This window comes from Protobothrops mucrosquamatus, unplaced genomic scaffold (genome assembly GCF_001527695.2).
Source record: "Protobothrops mucrosquamatus isolate PMUCROS unplaced genomic scaffold, P.Mucros_1.0 scaffold1857, whole genome shotgun sequence".
Taxonomy (NCBI): domain Eukaryota; kingdom Metazoa; phylum Chordata; class Lepidosauria; order Squamata; family Viperidae; genus Protobothrops; species Protobothrops mucrosquamatus.
In genome coordinates, this window is record NW_015387987.1 from 230,308 (window position 1) to 251,396 (window position 21,089).

General features: G+C 37.4%; 1 protein-coding gene across 1 annotated transcript in view; it reads left to right on the top strand.

The window, feature by feature from the left end:
* Positions 1 to 21,089, top strand: part of DGKI (diacylglycerol kinase iota) — a 269,174-nt gene that overhangs the window by 186,675 nt on the left and 61,410 nt on the right. Inside the window, exons 22-24 of the mRNA XM_029285555.1 lie at positions 11,449 to 11,549; positions 16,308 to 16,387; positions 19,020 to 19,064. Of these exons, the coding sequence (XP_029141388.1) occupies positions 11,449 to 11,549; positions 16,308 to 16,387; positions 19,020 to 19,064 (226 nt within the window). The remainder of the gene's footprint in view (positions 1 to 11,448; positions 11,550 to 16,307; positions 16,388 to 19,019; positions 19,065 to 21,089) is intronic.

A 21,089-nucleotide genomic window follows, 5' to 3' on the forward strand; every position in this document is an offset into this window, starting at 1 on the left:
CGTCGGCCAGCTCAGGCAGGGCTGTTGATACATAGCAGGGAGCCAGGTATATAATCAACAAGCCCACTTGCACCCCTTTCCCCCACTTCACAAAGAGCAACTCCACGCCGTCTATCTGAGGCACAGTGGTCTCCCTTGGACAAAGGCTCTCCCTTATAATGGCCGCTACCCCCCCGCCCCTACCCCGGGTCCTTGGCTGGTGAAATGCCTGAAAACCCGGCGGGCAGATGTCTACTAGTGGAACCCCACCTTCTACGCCCAGCCAGGTCTCAGTAATACCTGGATTCACCACCAGGATTCGTAGCTGGCTGACTGGCTATACTCAGCGTGTCCTCAATGGAACTGCATTTACATGGAGGGAAATGTGTAGTGGGGTGCCCAGGGCTCTGTTCTGGGCCCAGTGCTCTTTAACATCTTCATAAATGATTTGGATGAGGGGATAGATGGGGAACTTATCAAATTTGCAGACAACACCAAGCTGGCAGGAATAGCCAACACTCCAGAAGATAGACTTAATATACAGAAGGATCTTACAGAATTGAACATTGGGCACTATCTAACAAAATGAAATTCAATGGTGAATAAAGTAAGGTTTTACATTTAGGCAAGAAAAAACAAATGCACAGGTATAGTATAGGTGGTAACTGGCTCAATTGTAGTAACGGTGAGAGGGATCTTGGAATCCTAGTGGACAATCACTTAAATATGAGCCAGTAGTGTGCTGCAGCTGCCAAAAAAGCCAACACAGTGCTAGGCTGCATTAACAGAGGGTTAGAATCAAGATCAGGTGAAGTGCTAATACCACTTTATAACACCTTGGTAAGGCCACACTTGGAATACTGCATCCAGTTTTGGTCACCACAATGTAAAAAAGACGTTGAGACTCTAGAAAGAGTACAGAGAAGAACAACAAAGATAATTAGGGAACCGGAGACTAAAACATATAAAGAACGGTTGCTGGAATTGGGTATGTCTATTTTAATGAAGAGAAGGACTAGGAGTGACATGATAGCAGTGTTCCAATATCTCAGGGGTTGCCACAAAGAAGAGGGAGTCAAGCTATTTTCCAAAGCACCTGAAGGCAGGATAAGAAACAATGGATGGAACTAATCAAGGAGAGAAGCCACCTAGAACTAAGGAGAAACTTCCTGACAGTTAGAACAGTTAATCAGTGGAACAACCTGCCTCCAGAAGTTGTGAATGCTCCAACACTGGAAGTTTTTAAGAAGAGACTGGACAACCATTTGTCTGAAATGGTATAGGGTTTCCTGCCTGAGCAGGAGGTTGGACTAGAAGACCTCCAAGATCCCTTCCAACTCTGTTATTCTGTTAACTGCATGCTTACATAAATTTATATACTGCATTCATCAACATTTCTCTGCTATAAATCAGCCCACAATTACAGGCTTTTTCCTCAGACTTTGGGCAGGGAAAAAATAATAATTTATACAACTATAAAATGTTGGACGAGTTGGAGATTTCTATGCCATTTCTTTCACCAATGCCAATGACAAAATTGCTACTATATTGCTGATGGCAACTGTTTATTTCTCTTCTATCTATTGATTTACTATCTTTCTATTTATCCATCCATCATCCATTCATCCATTCTGATGGCTTTTTAGCACTGTTGAAACAATAAAAGCTATAACTCCAAAATTACCCATCAGAAACCCAATGATTAATATCTGTGAAAAAAACAAAATTCTCAAAATGTTCACCCATTCCTACAAATACATTGTAAAATATTTCAGCAAGGTTTGTTACAATAAAGGGTTTGCCCATAGGAATTGAAAATAATGGAAGGCAAACTATTAGATACACTTATATCTATTTTGTTTCAGATTCCAGTTCTTTAATAAAGACACTTCTTAAATTGAAAAGTGAAACAAAATACTGTAATAATGAAAGGTTATTTGCCATGTTCCAACCAATCCCCCCTGATATTTCTCTAGGACATCCCATTTCATTCACTTTCTCCATTTCTTTTGATTCACTCTTCAACAATCATACATTCTCCGGACACCTCAGTCATCGTTATTAGTTTTGGGGATTTTATTTTTATTTAATTATATCCCACCTTTATTATTGTTACAAATAACTCAAGGTGATGAACACATCCAACACACCTTCCTTCTCCTATTTTCCCCACAACAACAACTCTGTGAAGTAAGTTGGACCGAGAGAGAATGACTGGCCTAAGGTCACCCAGTTGGCTTTCATGGCTAAGGCAGGACTGGAATTCATGGTCTCTTGCTTTCTAGCCTGGTGTCTTAACCTCTAGACCAAACTGGCTCTCAGTTGGTTCCATCAAAAGAATTTCTTCCCGGAAAAACTTTTTATATTTCTGCTGATTTTGTAGTATGTTTCTGCTGGCTTTGTCCCTCTATGTGAGTGAAGCTATTTTGATTGTGGACTTGCCGTTTGGTCCTCAACATATTATATGTACTATCAGCCCAAGAATCACCCATGGAACCACATTGACATAAGATTCCTCTTATTAGTTGGAATTTTAAGCAAAGTTTCTGGACTTTCTTCCCAAATGGATGCTGGGTAGATTTATCCATTTTTAAAATGGCTGTCGTAAAAAACAAAATTGCTAGAAAGTAAAGATTTACCAGAATTTTTATGTCATCCCTTCTAGGTCCTTGTCCAATTGAATATTTCATTAATCCCAGCTTAATTTTGCCTATTTATTTTGAGGGGGGAGACTGATTAAAAAAATATGACACAATTGTTTTCTAAGGGAACTTCAAATGCTCTTGTTATCAAAAAGAAGAATAAAGTACTAGTAGAAAGATAGATAAATGAAGCAAGCAGCTTAGTGAATATGAACAGCATATTTCCAAGGTATCAGTTGGGGACAGACTATATCAGTGGTTAATAAAATACTTTTTAAAAGTATCTGAACATTCTGGTAGGAATATACATGAAAATGCAACTTCCTAGACACCTCTACGTTATGATCTATTTATTGGGCAGTAAATAAAACCACATTATGTTCATTCTTAGGAATTAATGGATGTGTGGAAAGGCAGGGAGACTTCTGACCTCTGATGAAGGAATTTAAATTGGAAGATAGTTGATCCTATAACAATAAGTACAAAAACATCCCACTCAAACTATTGAACAATTTTGAGTATTTGCCAGAGCAGGTTATAAATCTAACAAATAATGAGAAGAATGTGAACTTCTCCAAAAGTATTTTTTCCCATGGAACAAATTTCAAAACTTTTAATTTCATTGAATTGGATGGTAAATCAAATAGAAATGCAGGATAATCTCTTTGCCTGATGTTAGTAGATAAGAAATTGTCTTAGTTGGAGAAGAACATTCTAACTAGTTTGCCAATGTTCTTCAGCAAGACTACAATGTTCAGAAACAAAAAAACTTGAAAAGGAATGTTCAAATATGAAACTGTGCAGCTAGAATATATAAAAAGAACATGGTTCCTGAAAACATCTTTGTTGGTTTTGATGCACTAGTTTTAATTGCTATCATTTATTGGTTAATCCATTAGGGCTCAGCGAAGTCCAAGATATTTTCCTAACTTAGGTAAAAGGTAATCTTCTTTGCGAAAACTCTACTATTCATAACTTATGGACACAATATAGAAGTGATTTGACATTTGCCTTCTTCCAGCCTAGTCTACAGCCGTGAGTTTTCTTAATGATCTCCCATCCAAATATTAAATATTAATATTGCTTAGCTTTTCAAGATCAGCCTAAGTCAGAAAATTAGTCAGAACTATAGAACTATGTAATGGATACTTCCTGCTGCTCTGAATGCTACACATTGAAGGTTTGCACAGAAGAGTCTGGACAAATCTGCATTTGTTGTCATCCCATTGTTTCCATTTTGTCCTTAAACACATCTGCATGGATATCTGTGGATGGATGCACAATGCAACAGATGAAGTAGGCATTAGCTCCCAACCAGGACTCTTGTTTTCTTCTGGGTTGACATCTTATTTTGAATGAGTAAAGTGTTTTCAATTGAAGCATCATATTTAATGCATATCACTTCTAAGTTCCAGACAATGAAATCACACTAGCGAGGTTAATTATTTTTCTTTTGTAAGCTGGTGTTTTCCTTCTCCCTATTATTCTAAAAAGCAAGGACATTTAATTAGTTTTGCATGTTTATTGGGAAGATAAATAGTTCATTAATCTGTCATAGCAAACGTGCCCCAGGAGAGTTCTGAATTTCCTGAAGTTTAATGTTGGGTTCTGTTTTTAAAGAGGCAGATTTCCTATTGAATCATATTAAATGCAGGTTCTCGCCTGACAACTATTTGCGAATAGATTCTTCCTCTGTTTTTCTCTATACAGGCATGTTATGGTTCACAGGATTTAAAAATAATTGTCAGAAAATGTGGATGCTTAAAATTAAATACCCTCTTTCAGTTGCATCAGCCTGAACCTGTGGCAGAGGCATTGTTTGAGTATCAGATCCCTGCTTTGAATTCCATTAGATTAGATTCCTTCCTTTTCTTTTTACTTGTCACTTGGGCAGAAATGCGGAACAGAACAGGCCCAGCATTTGAATAATTAAGCTGCCAGAACTAGAACTGCTTCCTTTGTTTCTTTAAATATGATTAGCCTACTCTTCTACTTAAAAAACATTCAAAATGGTTTACAAGATACAGTAAATAAAAACAGAATTAAGAATACAGTTAGCTGCAATTTTGTAAAACACTTAAAAACTTTGCACTGCATTTTGTGAAGACATTTACTGGGAGCTGCATGTACGAACTGCATGCTGTCTATGACTGGACACTTCTGCTTCAAGGATAGCTCAGAAAGATTCAGACCTGACAAATCTGTACAGTATTCCCTCTACTCCTTGTCTAAATCATGTATTCCAATAGGTAATGCTATGTTCAGGATGTAATCTTATAATATGTAACTGATCACTTTTTGTAGTACTTGAACCAATGGTTCAGTTGATGAAAAAGGACTATACCTTGACTATTTATTAGAAAAAAGTTTCTGATGGAATGACAGTAGAAGAGATTTCCCTTTGAAGTTATGAATTGTATTTGGTTAGAGATCTAATGGTTGAATTGCCACCTATCATATTTCCTGAGTGAGCTAGGGAGGTGAGATTGCACAGGTGAATGTAGCTTTCCCTTCTAATTCTAATTCTCCAACTCAGAAATATATTGGGCAAGGAGAAAGACAAGGCTGTGAAGACTTTAAGGGAAATCATGTAGAATTTTGTGGTGCATACAAGTCTCCCATTGCTGATTAGCTTCTGAAGTTGACTACTTGAATGCATTCACCCACATTCCATGCTAAGAAGAAAAGTATAGGAGGTCAAAAAAGAATAAAACAATAACACAAAATGTGTTATTGGTTATGAATATCTCATCCTTTCCAGATGCTAGAACTTCTTTCCATGGTTAATTTGGCTTGAGAGATCCAGTTCCATTGCCATCCATGGGTCACTTCTGGATGCTGTTGGCCACAGAGACAGAAGTAGCTTCACTACACTGTCACTTTAGCATTAGTTGAAAATGGGATTACTTGCTCCTCCCTGCTTTACCCCATGCCCCTCCACTGCATCTGTGCCATGTCAGCAGGGAGACAGCTGGAAGAGCTGCAGACTAAAAAGTGGTCAGACAACACACAGAAGGAATGAGGGACATGGCAAACATCTTAGAAGGGACCTCCCTAGTTTCTTGGATTGTAAAGGTGAGAGAGGAGAGATATACCCTCAGACTTGCAAGATTCTGTAAATGTAACTTTACAATAGTTAGAACTATTACATCTGGTTGCACTTCTTGTCTGCTTTAAGAGTATCTTGCAAAGCTGACAGTAGATGATGCTTGATGGGATGGTAAACAAAGATGGAGGCACCCATTAATCATTTTCTTAAGGACAGCAGCAGTCTTCAGCCTTGCCACTGTGGCAAAGTATGGCTTAGCAATTGGGGCAGCAATCTTATGCTGGCATATTTTTCTGCTGGCTCAATGACTGGTAGAGAGCACTTGAAGAGATCATCTGCCTTAAACCTCCTTCTATGAGGAACAAGTATTCCAACAGTAAATGTTAGACTGGAAATTTTTTTCATGGAGAATTTTTGTCTTGAATGCTCTGGGCAACATGCTCCCTTTCTAGGGAGTAGCACATAACTGCCTATTAAAAGTTAGCTTTGTGGAAGCCAGGAAAGAGTTTTTGACTGGCAGCTCTAGCTTTTTCAGTGGAGCCTTCCATTGCCCAATTTGCATGTTCGCATAGGTTAACTCTCTTTTCATGCAATATATATACCTTCAAATCCTTATCAAGGTGCTTTAGATTGAAAGTTGGCACCAAAAGTCTGCAATGTAATAATATTTAAAAACAATGAAAAGTTTTTTAAAATAGCAAAAGTTTCAAAGCAAAATAATATTTTTAAATGAAGGTATTCTATCTTGCAAATAGTCAAAATGGTGCTATTGTCTTGATAAAGTAGATATTCTTTGCATTCCTTTAAAGCAGGTTCTCAAAAGTGTTCAATATGGACACCTAAGGATTAATGGACTATCCAAGGGCTGATCATTATTATTTGTAGTACTATTATTTAAAGTAGTATTTATTAAAATATTTTTATATAAATGTTTAGGGATCGATGGACAATCTAAAATTTCTGGAAGAGGTCAATGAGATGAAGAGTTTGGGAACCGATGCCTAATACTAATACTTCTGTGTCAGAAGCACTGATTTCAACAAGTGCTTCCATGGTGAAAGGATTTGCTGGTGGCATCACCATTGCCCAAGAGATGCCCTGTTGGGGACCCTTTTCACCCACCAAAGTGGTACCCATTTGTGGTCTCCCGCTTTCAAATCGCTGGATTGGTGGTAATTAGAGCATGTGACGAGAGCTCACCCCACCCCGTGGTAGCAACAGGTTTCAAACATGAAGCTGCCGATTGTCAGCCCAGCGTTCTAACCTCATGAGCCACCGCACTCCTTGGAACCCATGCTTTAAAGTAATCAATGGCTTTCTAAGAGTAAATAGGGTAGAGTGTTGAAATCTTTGGATGAAATAGAATTGACCAATTTTTTTTCATTACCAAGTTCCAAGAGACTTTAGAGCAGTTTTCACATCCTGGAACCCTTCCAACAGCCATTTTGGCTGAGGATGGTGAGTGTTGAACTCTAATACATCTGGAAAAGATAAAGATGGAGAACACAACCTACAAGATTGAATATTGCGAGGATTATTTCATTCATTTTTTCCCCTTAAAAGTCCAATAATAAAACTAAATTTAGATGATCTGTAAAATTATTCTATTTTTTCTTGGGAAAAGCATTTCTGATTAAACTGGCCTGATAGGTGCTCAAAATGAGAATTTGTTTCTGATGATCTTATTCCAATATATTTCAATACCATGTTTCCCCAAAAATAAGACCAGGTCTTTTTTTTTTTTGCCTCCAAAAGAGGCACCAGGTCTTACTTTCGGGAGATGTCTTACTTCCGGCACCGACAACCCTGCCCAGCCGGTTCACTTCTTCTGGGGCCAAAGGAGCAGCTTCATTCTGCACCTGCATTCCGGCCTGCATTTCGCAGTCAGGCCTTTCCGGAAGGCCTATGCAGCCGAGCACCGAGCTATGGATTCAATCCATAGCTTGGTTCTCAACTGCAGAGGTCTTGCAGAAAGGCCTATGACTGAGAAATGCAGGCCTGGCTGCAGAAGACGCCTCAGAAGAAGTGGGCTAGCAAGGAGAGTTCTGGCTGTAAGGTAAGTGGGTGTGGGGTGCATGGGACAGATCCTACCCCCACCCTAGCTTGATTTTTAAATGTGTGCTTCGCCCCCAAACTAGGGCTTATTTTTGAGATGGGGCTTATATTAGGCCGCCCCCCAAAATCAGGCTAGGGCTTATTTTCGGGGTAGGACTTTCTTTAGGGAAAACACGGTAGTTGCGGTATGATTCTTCTTTGAGATGTCTCTTATATAGAACCAAGACACTTGGTAGAAGCCCCAATTACACCATGCACTTAGTGTCATCATGGCACAGTATGAATCATTTGCATGATGATATCATGATTCATGAGCCGTCACTCACTTGCCATGGATATCCTTGTAATGGGAGATATTACTATTTTTAATTTTGTTTTGCACCTCTTGCTTTTCTGGCCAGACAGTGTTTAACTTCTCACTGTACAATGCTGAAACATTTTTTTCTTTTACTTAACTCTTCACATACAACTCTTTTATTTCAGTCTGCTCCATGTTAAGTATGATAGTGTATGTCCCATTTCCCTGATAGTGATAGTTCTTTTGGATGTAATGTTTTTCTTCTGTTTTTAAAAAATAGGGCAGTATTTATAGAGTTTATCTTATATTATATGAAGTTATAAGAAGAAAAGCTAAAACTCTCCCAGTGCCACTGTAAATGAGTCTATACATCTTATTACTGCCTGTCTACCCCTTTCCTTCAATCTTTGCCATCATTAAAGCCTTTTCCAGAAAGCTGAGTCTTTACACAATGTGTCCAAAGTAGGATAATTTGAACCTGATTATTTGGGCCTCAAGTGAGAACTCTGGGTTGATTTGTTCAATGATCCATTGGTTTTTTTTTCTTGGCTGTCCATAAGTTACTGTTTCAGAAACAATTATTTTATTCCAAACCTTAGGGACAACAATACTATCCATCATATTCATCTTAATTTTTCAGTTCACTGGTTTCTGAATTTTAAGTAAATCTTGTCTGTGTTGAGTAATTGGTAAAATTAACTCACAGAAAGCCTATTGTTTGTGGTTCAAGTTCTGCTTTCTCCCATACACCATGTCTTGAATTTCTTCTCCAAAACAGCAGGTAAATATGTTTGGCTAGCTGAAGTGGCTGGGTGCCAGTTGAAATGGACAGCTGTCCCTTGAAGCACATGGAAGTTTTGGGTGCCATCATTTCTCAGACAATTTATGACAGCTTGCATTGTGTGGAAAGAATTTTGACATTTGAGGGTACCTGGGGTGCACAGCTGCTGCTCTTTAGTGGTGGTTAATTTATTATCTGTTTAAAGGCTTGAAGAACTGTAATTATTTTGGATATAGTGAAGAGTGTTCTTCCAAAGAAAATGCTTGTGATGAGCTATTTTTTTTAAACACACACACACACACACATTTTTAGCTGATTTCATTCCTACCTGTCATTTTCAAACTGCCTAAAGGTGCTGCTTTAATAAGGATTTGATTCTCAAGTTCTTCTTTGTGTGTGTTTGTTTAAATCAGTCCAAGGGTGACATAAACCTGTTATTAGCAGGCATCTCCCAATTATCTGCTAATTGGTGTCTTAGCAGGCTTTCATAGAAAAAGTTTGTGCATATATGTCATCTTGGTTGCAAAAGGATGACTTTTAAGCCAGGGTGTAATGTTAATTCATGTCAAGTTCCCTTGTTCCCTGATGGTTCGCTATCAGCCTTCTGGGATCCAGCTCCATTAGGAATTGTCCATTATTCTGTGGCACAGGAAAAGATTAAGACAGATTCAATATCAGAAGTGGCTACTTGATCTTTCTTATGTTCCTCCCTGCCCCATCACCTTTGCTTCAGTTTGCATTGTGCTTTTCTTAGATTCTAAATCCAAGGGTAGAAATTGTCTCTTTATTGAGCTATAAGTACTACTCGGTATAAATTTAGTTGAAAGTAGATATAGCAAGGACAGCTGCTGCCAAAAATAATATTTCTGTTAAGTAAACAATAAAATACAAATACTAGGCAAATATACACAAATGACAAATTGTCATATAATCTGAAAGCAATCACATGAAACTGATGCAGAGAGAGAACCAAATGAATTTAAAATGTGATAAAGACAGAAAATTAATTTATGGCTACTTGGAAATAAACTTCATTGTGTTTAGTCAGATTTAAGGCTTGGTAAATTTATGTGAAATTGATTTAGCATATTCTTCCTTACATGGCAAAAAAGAATCCATTGAATGTAAAATACATTTCTGAGTAGGCAGATATTAGATTGCTTTATAAAATGCATTCTACATTCTTAAAAGCAGAAGCTTTGGGTTCCTAACTATTGATATATAGAAGGTAAGATACATGATGATTATCACTCCTTATTTGTTTGGATTCAGTTTGGATTCAGTTTGGATTCAGTTTGGATTCTTAAAAAAAGAAAGAAATTTTGGATGATAGGACATATTTACTTCTTATATTTATCTGAGATAAATTTATTTATATTAAAGCATTTATAGGGCTACATTCTGTCTGTCCCTCACCCCATCTCAAAATCTGGGAATCATAATATTGAATATGGTGAGTACAGGAATATCTGCAGGGTTGATCAGTGATATGAAAGTGTGGATATGCCCAAGTGTTTGATTTCCTGCTACTTTTTGTAACCATCAAAAATGAGCAGAACTTTGATCACCTAGTCATAACTACCATTTTTATGACATTAACCTCTTCCCCCTTGTACCTCTTGTGATCTGAGTTCTTGCTCTCTCTCCTTTTCCTTTGCCCCTTTTCAATCAAACCTCAAACCTTTTTCCTTGGCATCCTGGAAAGCCAAAAATACTATTTTGTTTCTTTTTGGTTAATCTTATTAAAAGCATTGTCCAAGAGGTATTTCACTCCAATGCCAACATTTTACAAGTGCAAGAAACCCAGTTTTAAAAATGGTTATGATTATTATCATCATTATTATCATCCCTAAATACTGTGGCACTTTGACCTTCCCTTTGTATGGCAAAGGTAGATCTTTGTCACCCAGGGTGAAACTAAATCTTTCTTTCAGAATCTATTAGTCTAATTACAGAAGCATTCCTAGTTTGTTTTAAAGATTGACTAGGGCTACTTACTATTCTAGATTTTGCTTTTTCTAGTCTGCTGGTTTTATGGAAGGTCTTAAATTGGGGCAGAACACCTGAAACAAGTGCTCTTGCAGTAACAGGGACTTTGCGTTGAATAGAAATGCCACACAAATTGGACAGGTAATTCCGTGAGAAGTGGATAGTCAGTTCCTAATTCATAATGAAAGTGAATTGATTTTCTGAAAATATCCTCAAGCAGAATCTTTTTATCCCTCCATGATACTAGGTTGCAGCCTGGGCTGGATCCTCCTGGTTCTCCAGGCGCAGGTAAAGGATGCCCTTCCTCTCCTAAATGCTTGGGCCTGGGGGCTACCCACAAAAGGCCCTCTGTGAATATCTTAACATATGGGCAACAAAGATCAATTTATAATGGAAGCAACAGAGCCTGACTTCTGAGTTCCTTCTGAAATCTTATACCATTTCTCAAATCAAAAGGCAGTCATTGTTTCACAACAGCCTGTATTTTGAGATTGGCAGAGAGGTGCCGGTGGGATTTGATTTGGCTAAGGCTTGTTTTTCCTCCTGTCCCATTCTTCTTCATTCATTCTGGGAAAATCAGATTCTTTCCTTTCAGAGCCTGTATTGGACTGGAGCTGGAATTAATTACTGATGGAACTACTGTATTTCCTTGTAGCCCCCACGCCATCCCAGATCGTCTGAGAATCAGAGTGAATAGGATTAGCTTGCAAGATTACGAGGGACTGCATTATGACAAGGAAAAACTCCGGGAAGTTTGTAAGTTTTTTAAAAAATAGTGTGTGTGTTTTTTTTTAATCTGTGAGTTACCTCTGGGTATGGTACATTTCATTCTGCAATTTTTTCTGTGTCCAATTGCCAAGAGGGCTGGTTTTTCTTTCATGCTTCATAGAAGCCAAGTCATTGTAAAAGTTGCCTTCAAACAAAGTTTTGCAGGAGATAAATGTTGGGGAGTTATTTTTGTCTATTTGTACCAATGTCACTTTTTAAAACAGGTCATTATTTTGAGAGACATAAAAAGGATTTTGCCATACATTTCATTGGAAACCTTTTGGAACCTTCTATACTCACTATGCTTTGCAGAGCCTGGGAGATTTCCATTACATGAAATGTGGCTCCCATTTATTCCTTTTTTAAACAGAAATTCATCAGCCCCTGCATATGAAGAGAGGTCATACAAATGAATGTTGTATATAAATCGCAATCATTTATTTTGCAACAATAAAACCACACTGGGGAAATAACATTTTTTAAAAGCCCATCCTATAGAAATGTATTTGCAGAACAATTGAAAGCAGTCATTGTTATTTTACAAAATTATTTTTCTAGCTATCAAGAGTACAATTTTCATTTAAAGTTTTCAAGCTTATGATTTTGCAAGACAATAGATGTCTTCAGGCGTTATGCCTGAACAGGAGATTCTAAACAGCATGACAGACAATCTGCTATATTGTTTTTCTTTTCTAACTTTTCCAATACCAAGAAAATTTGAAACTGGCATTAAGTCAAGTTTGAATCCTGGTGACTTCCTGGACATTTCTATAGTTTTTTTTTCTATAGTATAACAGGGTTTGCCTTCTATTTTTTTTTAATAAAAAAAAAACTTTACAGTACAAGCATTGCTATTCTTCGGTCATCTAAGTGAACCGATTCATTTTAAATGAAGAATTAAATGAATTCCTCAAATATAAAGTTTCATGTTCTGGGAATGACTAACTATGCTGTGGCAGAATGAAAGTAGTGTTATTAAATTTAGTCCTATTCTTTGTATTTTCTGTTAATATAAGCCATTATAAATACTGGAATAAACAAAAAAGCAGGACATAAATTCAATAATCAATAAATACTTATATACATAAATGCAACAAGTACCACTTAAATGAACATTGCTAATCAGGGATTACAGTGTATGGTGGTTACTGTCATGTAGTTATGTCTATCTCTATACACAAATGATTGAGAAAACAAGGAAGAAACAGATATACAGTACATGGTTATTTCCTTCAAGGGCAGAATGTCATCGGAAAGATTTAAAAATAGATTGCCTACCTTTTGGGGTTGATATTAATCTTCTCTGAAACTGTGCACGATGAGTGTCAGTTATACAAGGGAGAAAATCAATTTAGGTGAGACCACAAATAGAATGAGAGTGTAAATTTATTTACACTGTTTTGGGATAATCCAAGTTAGTATTGGAGTATTTATTGTGCATCATGGAGAGATATCTCCAGAAAGAAATCTTAATGGGTTCATTGCAATATTTTGAAGACATTAATAAAATCGCTTATTCTTAAACTATTCTCCATATTCTGATTTCAGTAGTTTATTGTTAATTTAGACTGGAAAGTTTGAAAGATGGATATTAAAAAGAAATCTTCCACCTTTGGGAAACTGATCTTATCTCTCTGGTGTGAAAGTCAGGTATCCTCAACGAACCTAGCTGAGCAGTTTTGAACTGAGGAAAGCAAACTGTACGAGTTTCAAATTTACATGTTTTTCATTCCTAGGATACTTGAGAAGAGCTTCACATTCAAACTCTAACCTGTGGTTATATTTATCTGTGATTGGATGAAAGTAATCAGCTTATTCATAACCCCAATGTTAAACTTGGTTCAAACAACCTAGAGCTCAATAACCATAGCTGAGATGAGAGATGACAAGTATAGTTAATAAAAACAGAAACAAAAACTTGGTTGCATTGGAAAGGGGGGAAGGATGATAGATCATGGGAGAAGGTTGAAAGTAGCTCACACCTATCACAATAAACTGTGACAGGGATGATCTTCCAGTTGGCTCACTGTAATGGGGGCAGTATTCTTCAAGAAGGACAGCGAGTTGAAGAAATGTATAAACTCTTCTGTTGCTGTGCCAGAGCTTTTACCATCTTGCCCAGAGGCAAATGACTTTCATCCAGTGAAACATTCTGCCTAACATACTTCAAGTTATCATTTTCCCCCCAACAGGCTACAGAACTGTGTTATTATAATTTAAACAAAATTTATACTTCCCAGAAATTCTAGCAATTATATTTATAAAGAATGTTCTGCAAAGCTATGATGAAACCTTTCATTTGCTGAGTGACAATCAGCATCAGGAGCTGAAACAAGTGCTCTTGGTGGAATCTATATTCTCTCTGAAGATTACAAAAATCAGTTTCTATGGAAATAAGCAATGGATAAAGATATGGGTATGTTGGGGAACAGAATGCTGCCTACCCAGAATAACCATCTTTTTGCTCCAAGATAAGCAAACCAATTAGAAAGTTTGTCTCCCATAATTCCTAGGGAACCCCATGTTCTGCAGCATGGTCACATAAGAAACAGTCGTCTTTGTAACTGAATATGAATAATGAGCCAGATGGATGAACAAGACTCCATTAAACCCTTATCTCCAGGAGCCATATCCTGCATTGATTAATGACTCAGTGTGTGTCACTGGAAAAGAAACTTCATTTTGAAAAGTTAGCATCTACTGTGTTGCAGGCTCAGCTAACCTCTTTTTTTGATTTTACACCATTAATTCAATGTGACAATTAATTATTGTGGTATTATCTCTAGAATTATGTTTTGTTTTTGATTCTTTGTTTCCTCAGTTGAGATGGTGAGGGGTTTCAGGCAGATATGTTTTTATCCATTATCCTGTGAGATTAATGGGAAAACTTTTCAACAACAGCAGAATATTAGCATTAGGCCATTAATATTGTAAGAAATTCACGTGTGCAGATGAGATGAAACTGTAGTTCAATAGTCTGCCCAGACATACAATCTAGGCAGACATTACAAGGGAGACATGATCCATAAGGACAATTTGTAAACCTATTGGCTTCCAGATATATTAAGATGATAACTTCCAGAATTCCAAATCACTACATGCACAGTCGGTACAGTTTGACAATAACTAATCCATCCTCTAAAAATATTGTCTGCCTTTTCATTTTCAATGCTACACTTGCAGTAACATGGTGATGCAAATCCTGCCCTCAACCACTGGGTCCCAAAGGTCCAGTATTTGGGTCATGATGTCATGACATGCAGTATGCTTTGTCACTGGATCCTAGATTCCCTTCTACAGATGCCCATGACTACGTTGTTTCATCATTTTTATTCTGTTCCAAAAGCCCCCGTGCATTGCTCATAGTGGAGGCTTGTCTATCAATCTTTCCATTACCTAATAATTCCCAACTCATATTTCTTTTTCTTGCCATCTGCAGTTCTCCTCTGACAGGAAGTATGTTCAGCCAAACTCAGAGTGTAGCTAATGGGGGCAGTGTTAGCATTAAATTAATTGTTTCCAGAATCAGTCTCCAATTGGGAACATCAATGTATACTATCTCTAAAGCACGGGTGTCAAACTCGTTGCGTCATGTGACGTGTCGCTACGTATTGTGACTTTTTTTGCATTTCTGGAACTGGGGTGGGCGTGGCCTCCACATGATGCAACCAGCCCACAGGCCGGCAGTTTGACACCACTGCTCTAAAGCATTAACCAGCTAAAGTCTCTTGATGATAGGAAGGCCAAAAGCATGGGTCTAACCTTAAGGTGATGGCCTTTTGTATGGTATTTTTCTACTCCTGTCAACATTATTTTGTTGAAATGGAATGGTTGCTCTGTTTCAGCATAATGTTCTCCTAGATTTCTCAATGAGAACATACTCTACAATTGACACATTTTAAGCAAAACTCATTAGAGTTTATGGATAAGACACATTCTCTATCTTTTGTAGATTTACGTTCAGGCTTTCTGGCAGATGAATAAATGTCTTCATCACTATTCCGTTTATACTCATGCGTAGTTTCTGTGACATGTCAAGGGATTTGCTTACAACACCATTGTTTAAAACCTGGTCAGAAAACCATGCTAGAGGGCCACTTTGAGGACAAAAATTAGTCACAAATTCCTTTTGAGAATGATGGATGGCAAGATTTTATTGGGGGAGGGGAAGAAGAGGGTCTCCTTCTGTAGTTACACTATTTCACTTCTGAGACAGCACATGGGGGCCTAGGTGATTTTTCTCTCATGGGGAACTTTGAGGGTTTACTATTAATTTTAGTTTGGCATCTAACAGGAGAGGTGCATCTTTACTTATGCCTCTGCAATCCCACTCTGCTGAAATTAAATACCATTAAGTATAATTGACTAAGTCTTGACAGGCTACATATATTCTAATAACATTTTAAAGATGAGCAGTAATTACATAGTTTCTTCATCTCAGCAGGTGGTGGCACCTGGCAGATCTTGTCTGGGTTCAGAAATTAAATTGGGTTGGGGCTGATGAGTATTCAGGGAATGCTGGGGCTCTAGACTAAACTGGGAAGTTAAAAGATAACAATCTCCTTCTGTACTGCTACCTAGAAAACAACATAAATTGTCCATGAGTCCCCAGGAATAAAATGCAGCTTGAAGGATACTTTTCTATATTCCCTTCAGGTCTTATATACTGTATACATAAAGCCCAACTTTTTTGGCTACACATTTTAACATTATTAATTCTTATTGTTATAATCATTATGCCTATAGCTATTCCATTGGGAATTATAGTCGTCCGAGGAGATTGTGACTTGGAGACTTGTCGCATCTATGTGGATCGCTTAGAGGAGGTGAGTAAATGAAAAGGACATGGCTGTCTCTAGAATATATTAGTCTTGTACAAGGATATCCATGTATTTCATTTGGATCAAAATGTGCCAAAGGACAGATCAAAAGCAAAGAAAGTTCACTAAACCATTATATCTGAAGGTCAAGCAACTCAAGATTGCTAACTCCTAACCTACCTCTATTTCATGAGTTAAGATTGTCTGCCACAATTGCTAGCATACTAATCACTGCAGGCATGTTGATTGTTTCTTCTTCTGCATTTGCTGCAGTCCACTTTCAGCACAGTGCCAAAAAATTGAAAGTGCAATATCAATAGCACTTAGACTTATACACTGCTTCATAGTGCTTTATAGCACTCTGATGTCATCATATTGTCCTCAACAATCTGGATCCTCATTTTACCAGCCTCAGAAGGATGGAAGGCTGAGTTAACCCTAAGCCAGTCAAATCGAACTTCTGGCAGTAGGCAGAGTTTGCTTGCAATACTGCATTCTAATCACTGCACCACCATGGCTGTAACATATATCAATTGGGGAACTACAGCACATTTTACCATATTGCAATTTTCAAGCTCTACCTTGACTTCCCAAGGCTGGTTTATCTGCTCTTTGTCCCTAACCTCATCGGGACATTTCACAAGTTCAAAATAGAAGTTGGAACAATGAAAAGTAGAATTACTATATTCTGTATACCCTGATGCCATTTTTGAGGTGTGAAAATGTGGAGTACAGAAATATGTACCCACTTTAAATAAAATATCAGGACTCTTTCTGTTTAGATGCCTGGAGCAATTAGGATAAAGGCATAAAAGGGATTGAGAAAAAGTAGTGCTAATTGATAGGACAAGCAATGTTTAGTGGAATAGTTGTGGCTGGAAAGTATTGAAAATATAACATAGAATAATAGAGTTGGAAGGGACCTTGAAGGTCTTCTAGTCCAACACCCTGCTTGAGCAGGGGACTTTATATCATGTCAGAGAAATAATTGTCCAGTCTCTTTTTGAAAGCCTCCAGTGATGGAGCACCCACAACTTTTGAAGGCAAGCTATTCCAGTGGTTAATTGCTCTCACTGTTAGGAAATTCTTCCTTAGTTCTAGGTTACTTCTCTTCTTGGTTAGTTTCCAACCATTGCTTCTTGTTTTGTTTTTTAGTGCTTTGGAAAATAATTTGACCCCCTCATCTTTGTAGGAGCCCCTCAAATATTGAAACAGTGCTATCATGTTCCCCTAGGATGGTCAGCCCTTTCTCATAAAAATCTGGACACAGTGGCATGGCATTAAAAATCCTTGAGCATATGGTTGCCAAAAATAGTCCTTAATAATGTCCAAATAGTTACCAAGATTATAGCAATCTTTGGTGGTTCAATTTTTAAGACTGAGCCAACAAAGATTTGGCCTCTAGGAAAAAAGAATTTTGCATTGCCTCTTCAAAATGAAAGAAATAAAGTCTGGTCTTCTTTCTTTTCAGTTATAAGCACTTGAAAGAGTTTGGAAGTAAATTTCAAACCCCAGCATGACATTTAGGACTCAAAAACGGAAATTTGAAATGATTTCTTTTTAGATAGACGTGACTTGTCAAGACTTCGCTTTCCATGCCCCATTAAGTTCATTTCTCATTTTGTGATTCTAGAAAGCTTGGCACTAAGTGTATGGATGGATGATGGATGGTTTCATCTTTTGTTTTCCACTGGCCAAAGCTCTTGCTAGAGAAGTTTTTTCTTTCATCCCCTTTCCCTGTTTCTCCCCAGTTCCCACATTTCACACAACATAGCTTGGATATATTGGCAAACTTCTTCTGAAGCCCTTTCTAGTCAGGGTTTTGAACTGTCTTCATCCCCTGCAGTGACAGGATAGACTGAAGGAACAGGAACACAAGATGTCTGGCTGTCAGATTCTCCCCATTCCTTCTGTAGTACTGTGATTGACAAATAACTTTCTCATGGGTAAAGATGTGCTGATAGAGTGGACACCAAAATTGAAGGAATCAACCCATTATGTTTTTAAATGCATAATAGAACACCATCCATCAGTGACCTGGAGCAGATGCAATAGAGGCAGGATAAGGATCAGCAATGAAGGCAGTAAATACCATGATGACATAGTTTTCTCTCTACTCAAGGTTGGCTAGCTACTTAATTCAGAACTTTTCTCAGTTACTGGGAAAAGACAGTAACTGCCATGTATAAAGTGAGTATTTCCTTAATCCCTGAGTGACAATTATTTGCTTCTGCCCAGGGCTCTAGGAAAAGATGAAAAGGCAGAAGATATAATCACCAGATAGTGAAACATTCTAAATCACCTTATACAGAAATCAGATACTGTTGTTGGTTCCTTGGGACAATTGGAAAATATCAAGCCATTTTAGATTAAATTATTTGCAAGTTATCACTTGGCAGCAAAATCTTTGAATAGTATTAATTTCAGATTTATTTTGACTTTCTTAAAGCTTATTTGGTAGATTATCTCTTCCTCTTCCTCCTCCCTCATGTGTGATTATTTTGTACTGTCATTATTGCTGTTGTAATAGCCAGAAAAAAATGTTTGATGAACAATTTAGCAACAAAGTTTTGCATAGGAAGGAGGATGAAATGAGCCTTAGTTAATCATTGTTTCCATTGGGACTTTTTTGTCATAGGATTTGCAGTCTGTATCTTCAACAACACAGAGAGTCCACTACCAGGTAAAATTTTGTTCCTTTCATGGAAAAAAGGAAGGGAGGGAGGGGAGGAAGGAGGGAGGGAGGGATGACTTGCTCAGACTGAATTGTTTAAGGACTTATTCAGGTTCAGATATTTTGAATAACATTCTTTTCCCTTGAAAGCATTTTGCAGGATTTCATAATAAACAATCCTGGATATTCTTGCTGAATTGTATATAATTTTTCCCATGTTGCAATAATCAATGCATGAATTACCATGAGCAGGGTCTCTTGGGCCAGGAATGGGCATAGTTGGTGAACAAGATACAATTGTGCAAAAGTTTGAGTTGGCATTTGAATCAGATTTTGCTTTATTCTCACAGGCTTAATTCTTATTATATGCAACTTCTGGCTTTCCAGTAGGCCTTTATCGTCAACATTAATCAGTCTCAGTCTCTGTGGTCAATGTTTAGGCTTGATGGCAGCTATATAACCCAATGTCTGAAGATCTTCAGCTTTGCCTCTTTGCTAATTCTATCTCTGCATAGATACTTAAAAGGGAAAAAGTAAAGTCCAGCATCTTAAAAAGATATGTTGTAATGAGAACAGGATCTATGCATTCTTTTCAGTTTTCAGAATGGGGAGCCTAATGGGGAACAGTGCCTCAATATTCATAGGCATTCATGGTATTTCTCCTTCAAAATATGTGACCAAGCCCTTTGCCCTACTGTGGTTACCATAATTATTTCTTCTGATTTCTTAAAAATTGTAGCATCACATTCAAGATTCTTGATCTTGGAGAAGGATGCTATTATAGATGGGGAATTGTTTGTCGGGTTTGTGGCTAAGCACAATGCAAAGAAATATCAAATATTTGTTATATAACATTTCCAGATCAATGCATAAGACCCTCCACAGTAGTTTTTGTTTGCATTCACAATTTAAATGATTATTTTTGAACATTGTCTGCACAGCAGGCATGCTAAATATTATCTCAACTAATGCTCTGAGTTGCATTTTTATCTGGTTTGGCCTAAAGGGCTGTTCTCTTATTATCACTTCATGAACTTTCTGTCTATATCATGCTCTGTTGTGCATTTTCAAATACACACATATTGACTCCTGCAAGAGAATTTGAGAAAGTCTACAAAGAAGAGAGTGCCTGTGTTGTTATAAAAAGGTCTTTTTTCCTTACTTTAGTGGAACTTATTCAGTGGAATAAGGACTCCTGTTGTCAATGTCAGCTTTCTCCAGTCTTTTTAAAGCATTATATTCCAAAAGATCAATAATATCTGAAATAGTTCAGCCTCTCACTAGAGTATTTTTAGTCTATAAAATAAATGTATCAAAATTATATAACAACTTTGTGCAATGTGATCCTTTCTAGATGCACTTGGGCAACAAGTCTCATGATTCATACTCCAGTACCAACACATCTAAAGCATACTAACTTCAGGAATATTGATTTTTAATGCAATTTTGATATGGCAGCCTTGGTTCATCCAACTTACCTCATATATAAAGAAACTGGCACATTCCTATTGAGCATCCCTTTGTGAATCACTAAGTTACATCACATGTAACCTCCATCTGTATAATCAGCTTCTCCTCTGTTGTCTCATCCTAAATGAAATCCTACAGCAGTCAAGCCACACTATATATCTACAGCTCACAGAAGCTTATGCCTTTTAACCAAATTCATTAGCTGGAAAAGATGCTACCAGACTTCTGATTATTTTTTGGGGGGTTGTCATAGACTAACATGCCTCTCTTCCTATAATGAATGACTTTGCTAGATCTACAATAGCCACTTCAGCCTTTTGCATACAGTTCATACTTCTGACATTTCATTTGGGATGAAAGTTATTTTTGTGCTTCATTGTTTTGTTTGGATTTTGAAGATAAGGATGTTTCTCTGTAATTCTTTGCCACTGAGTGTCTTGCTAAGGTTAATCTCAGGGAAGGAGAGTGTTAAGATGTCTGGAAACTCCGTATGACAAGGAGGCTCGGAAAGAATAGAAATATTTAGTTTTCAGTGAAGACAGTTGTGAAGGGATGTGATGACAT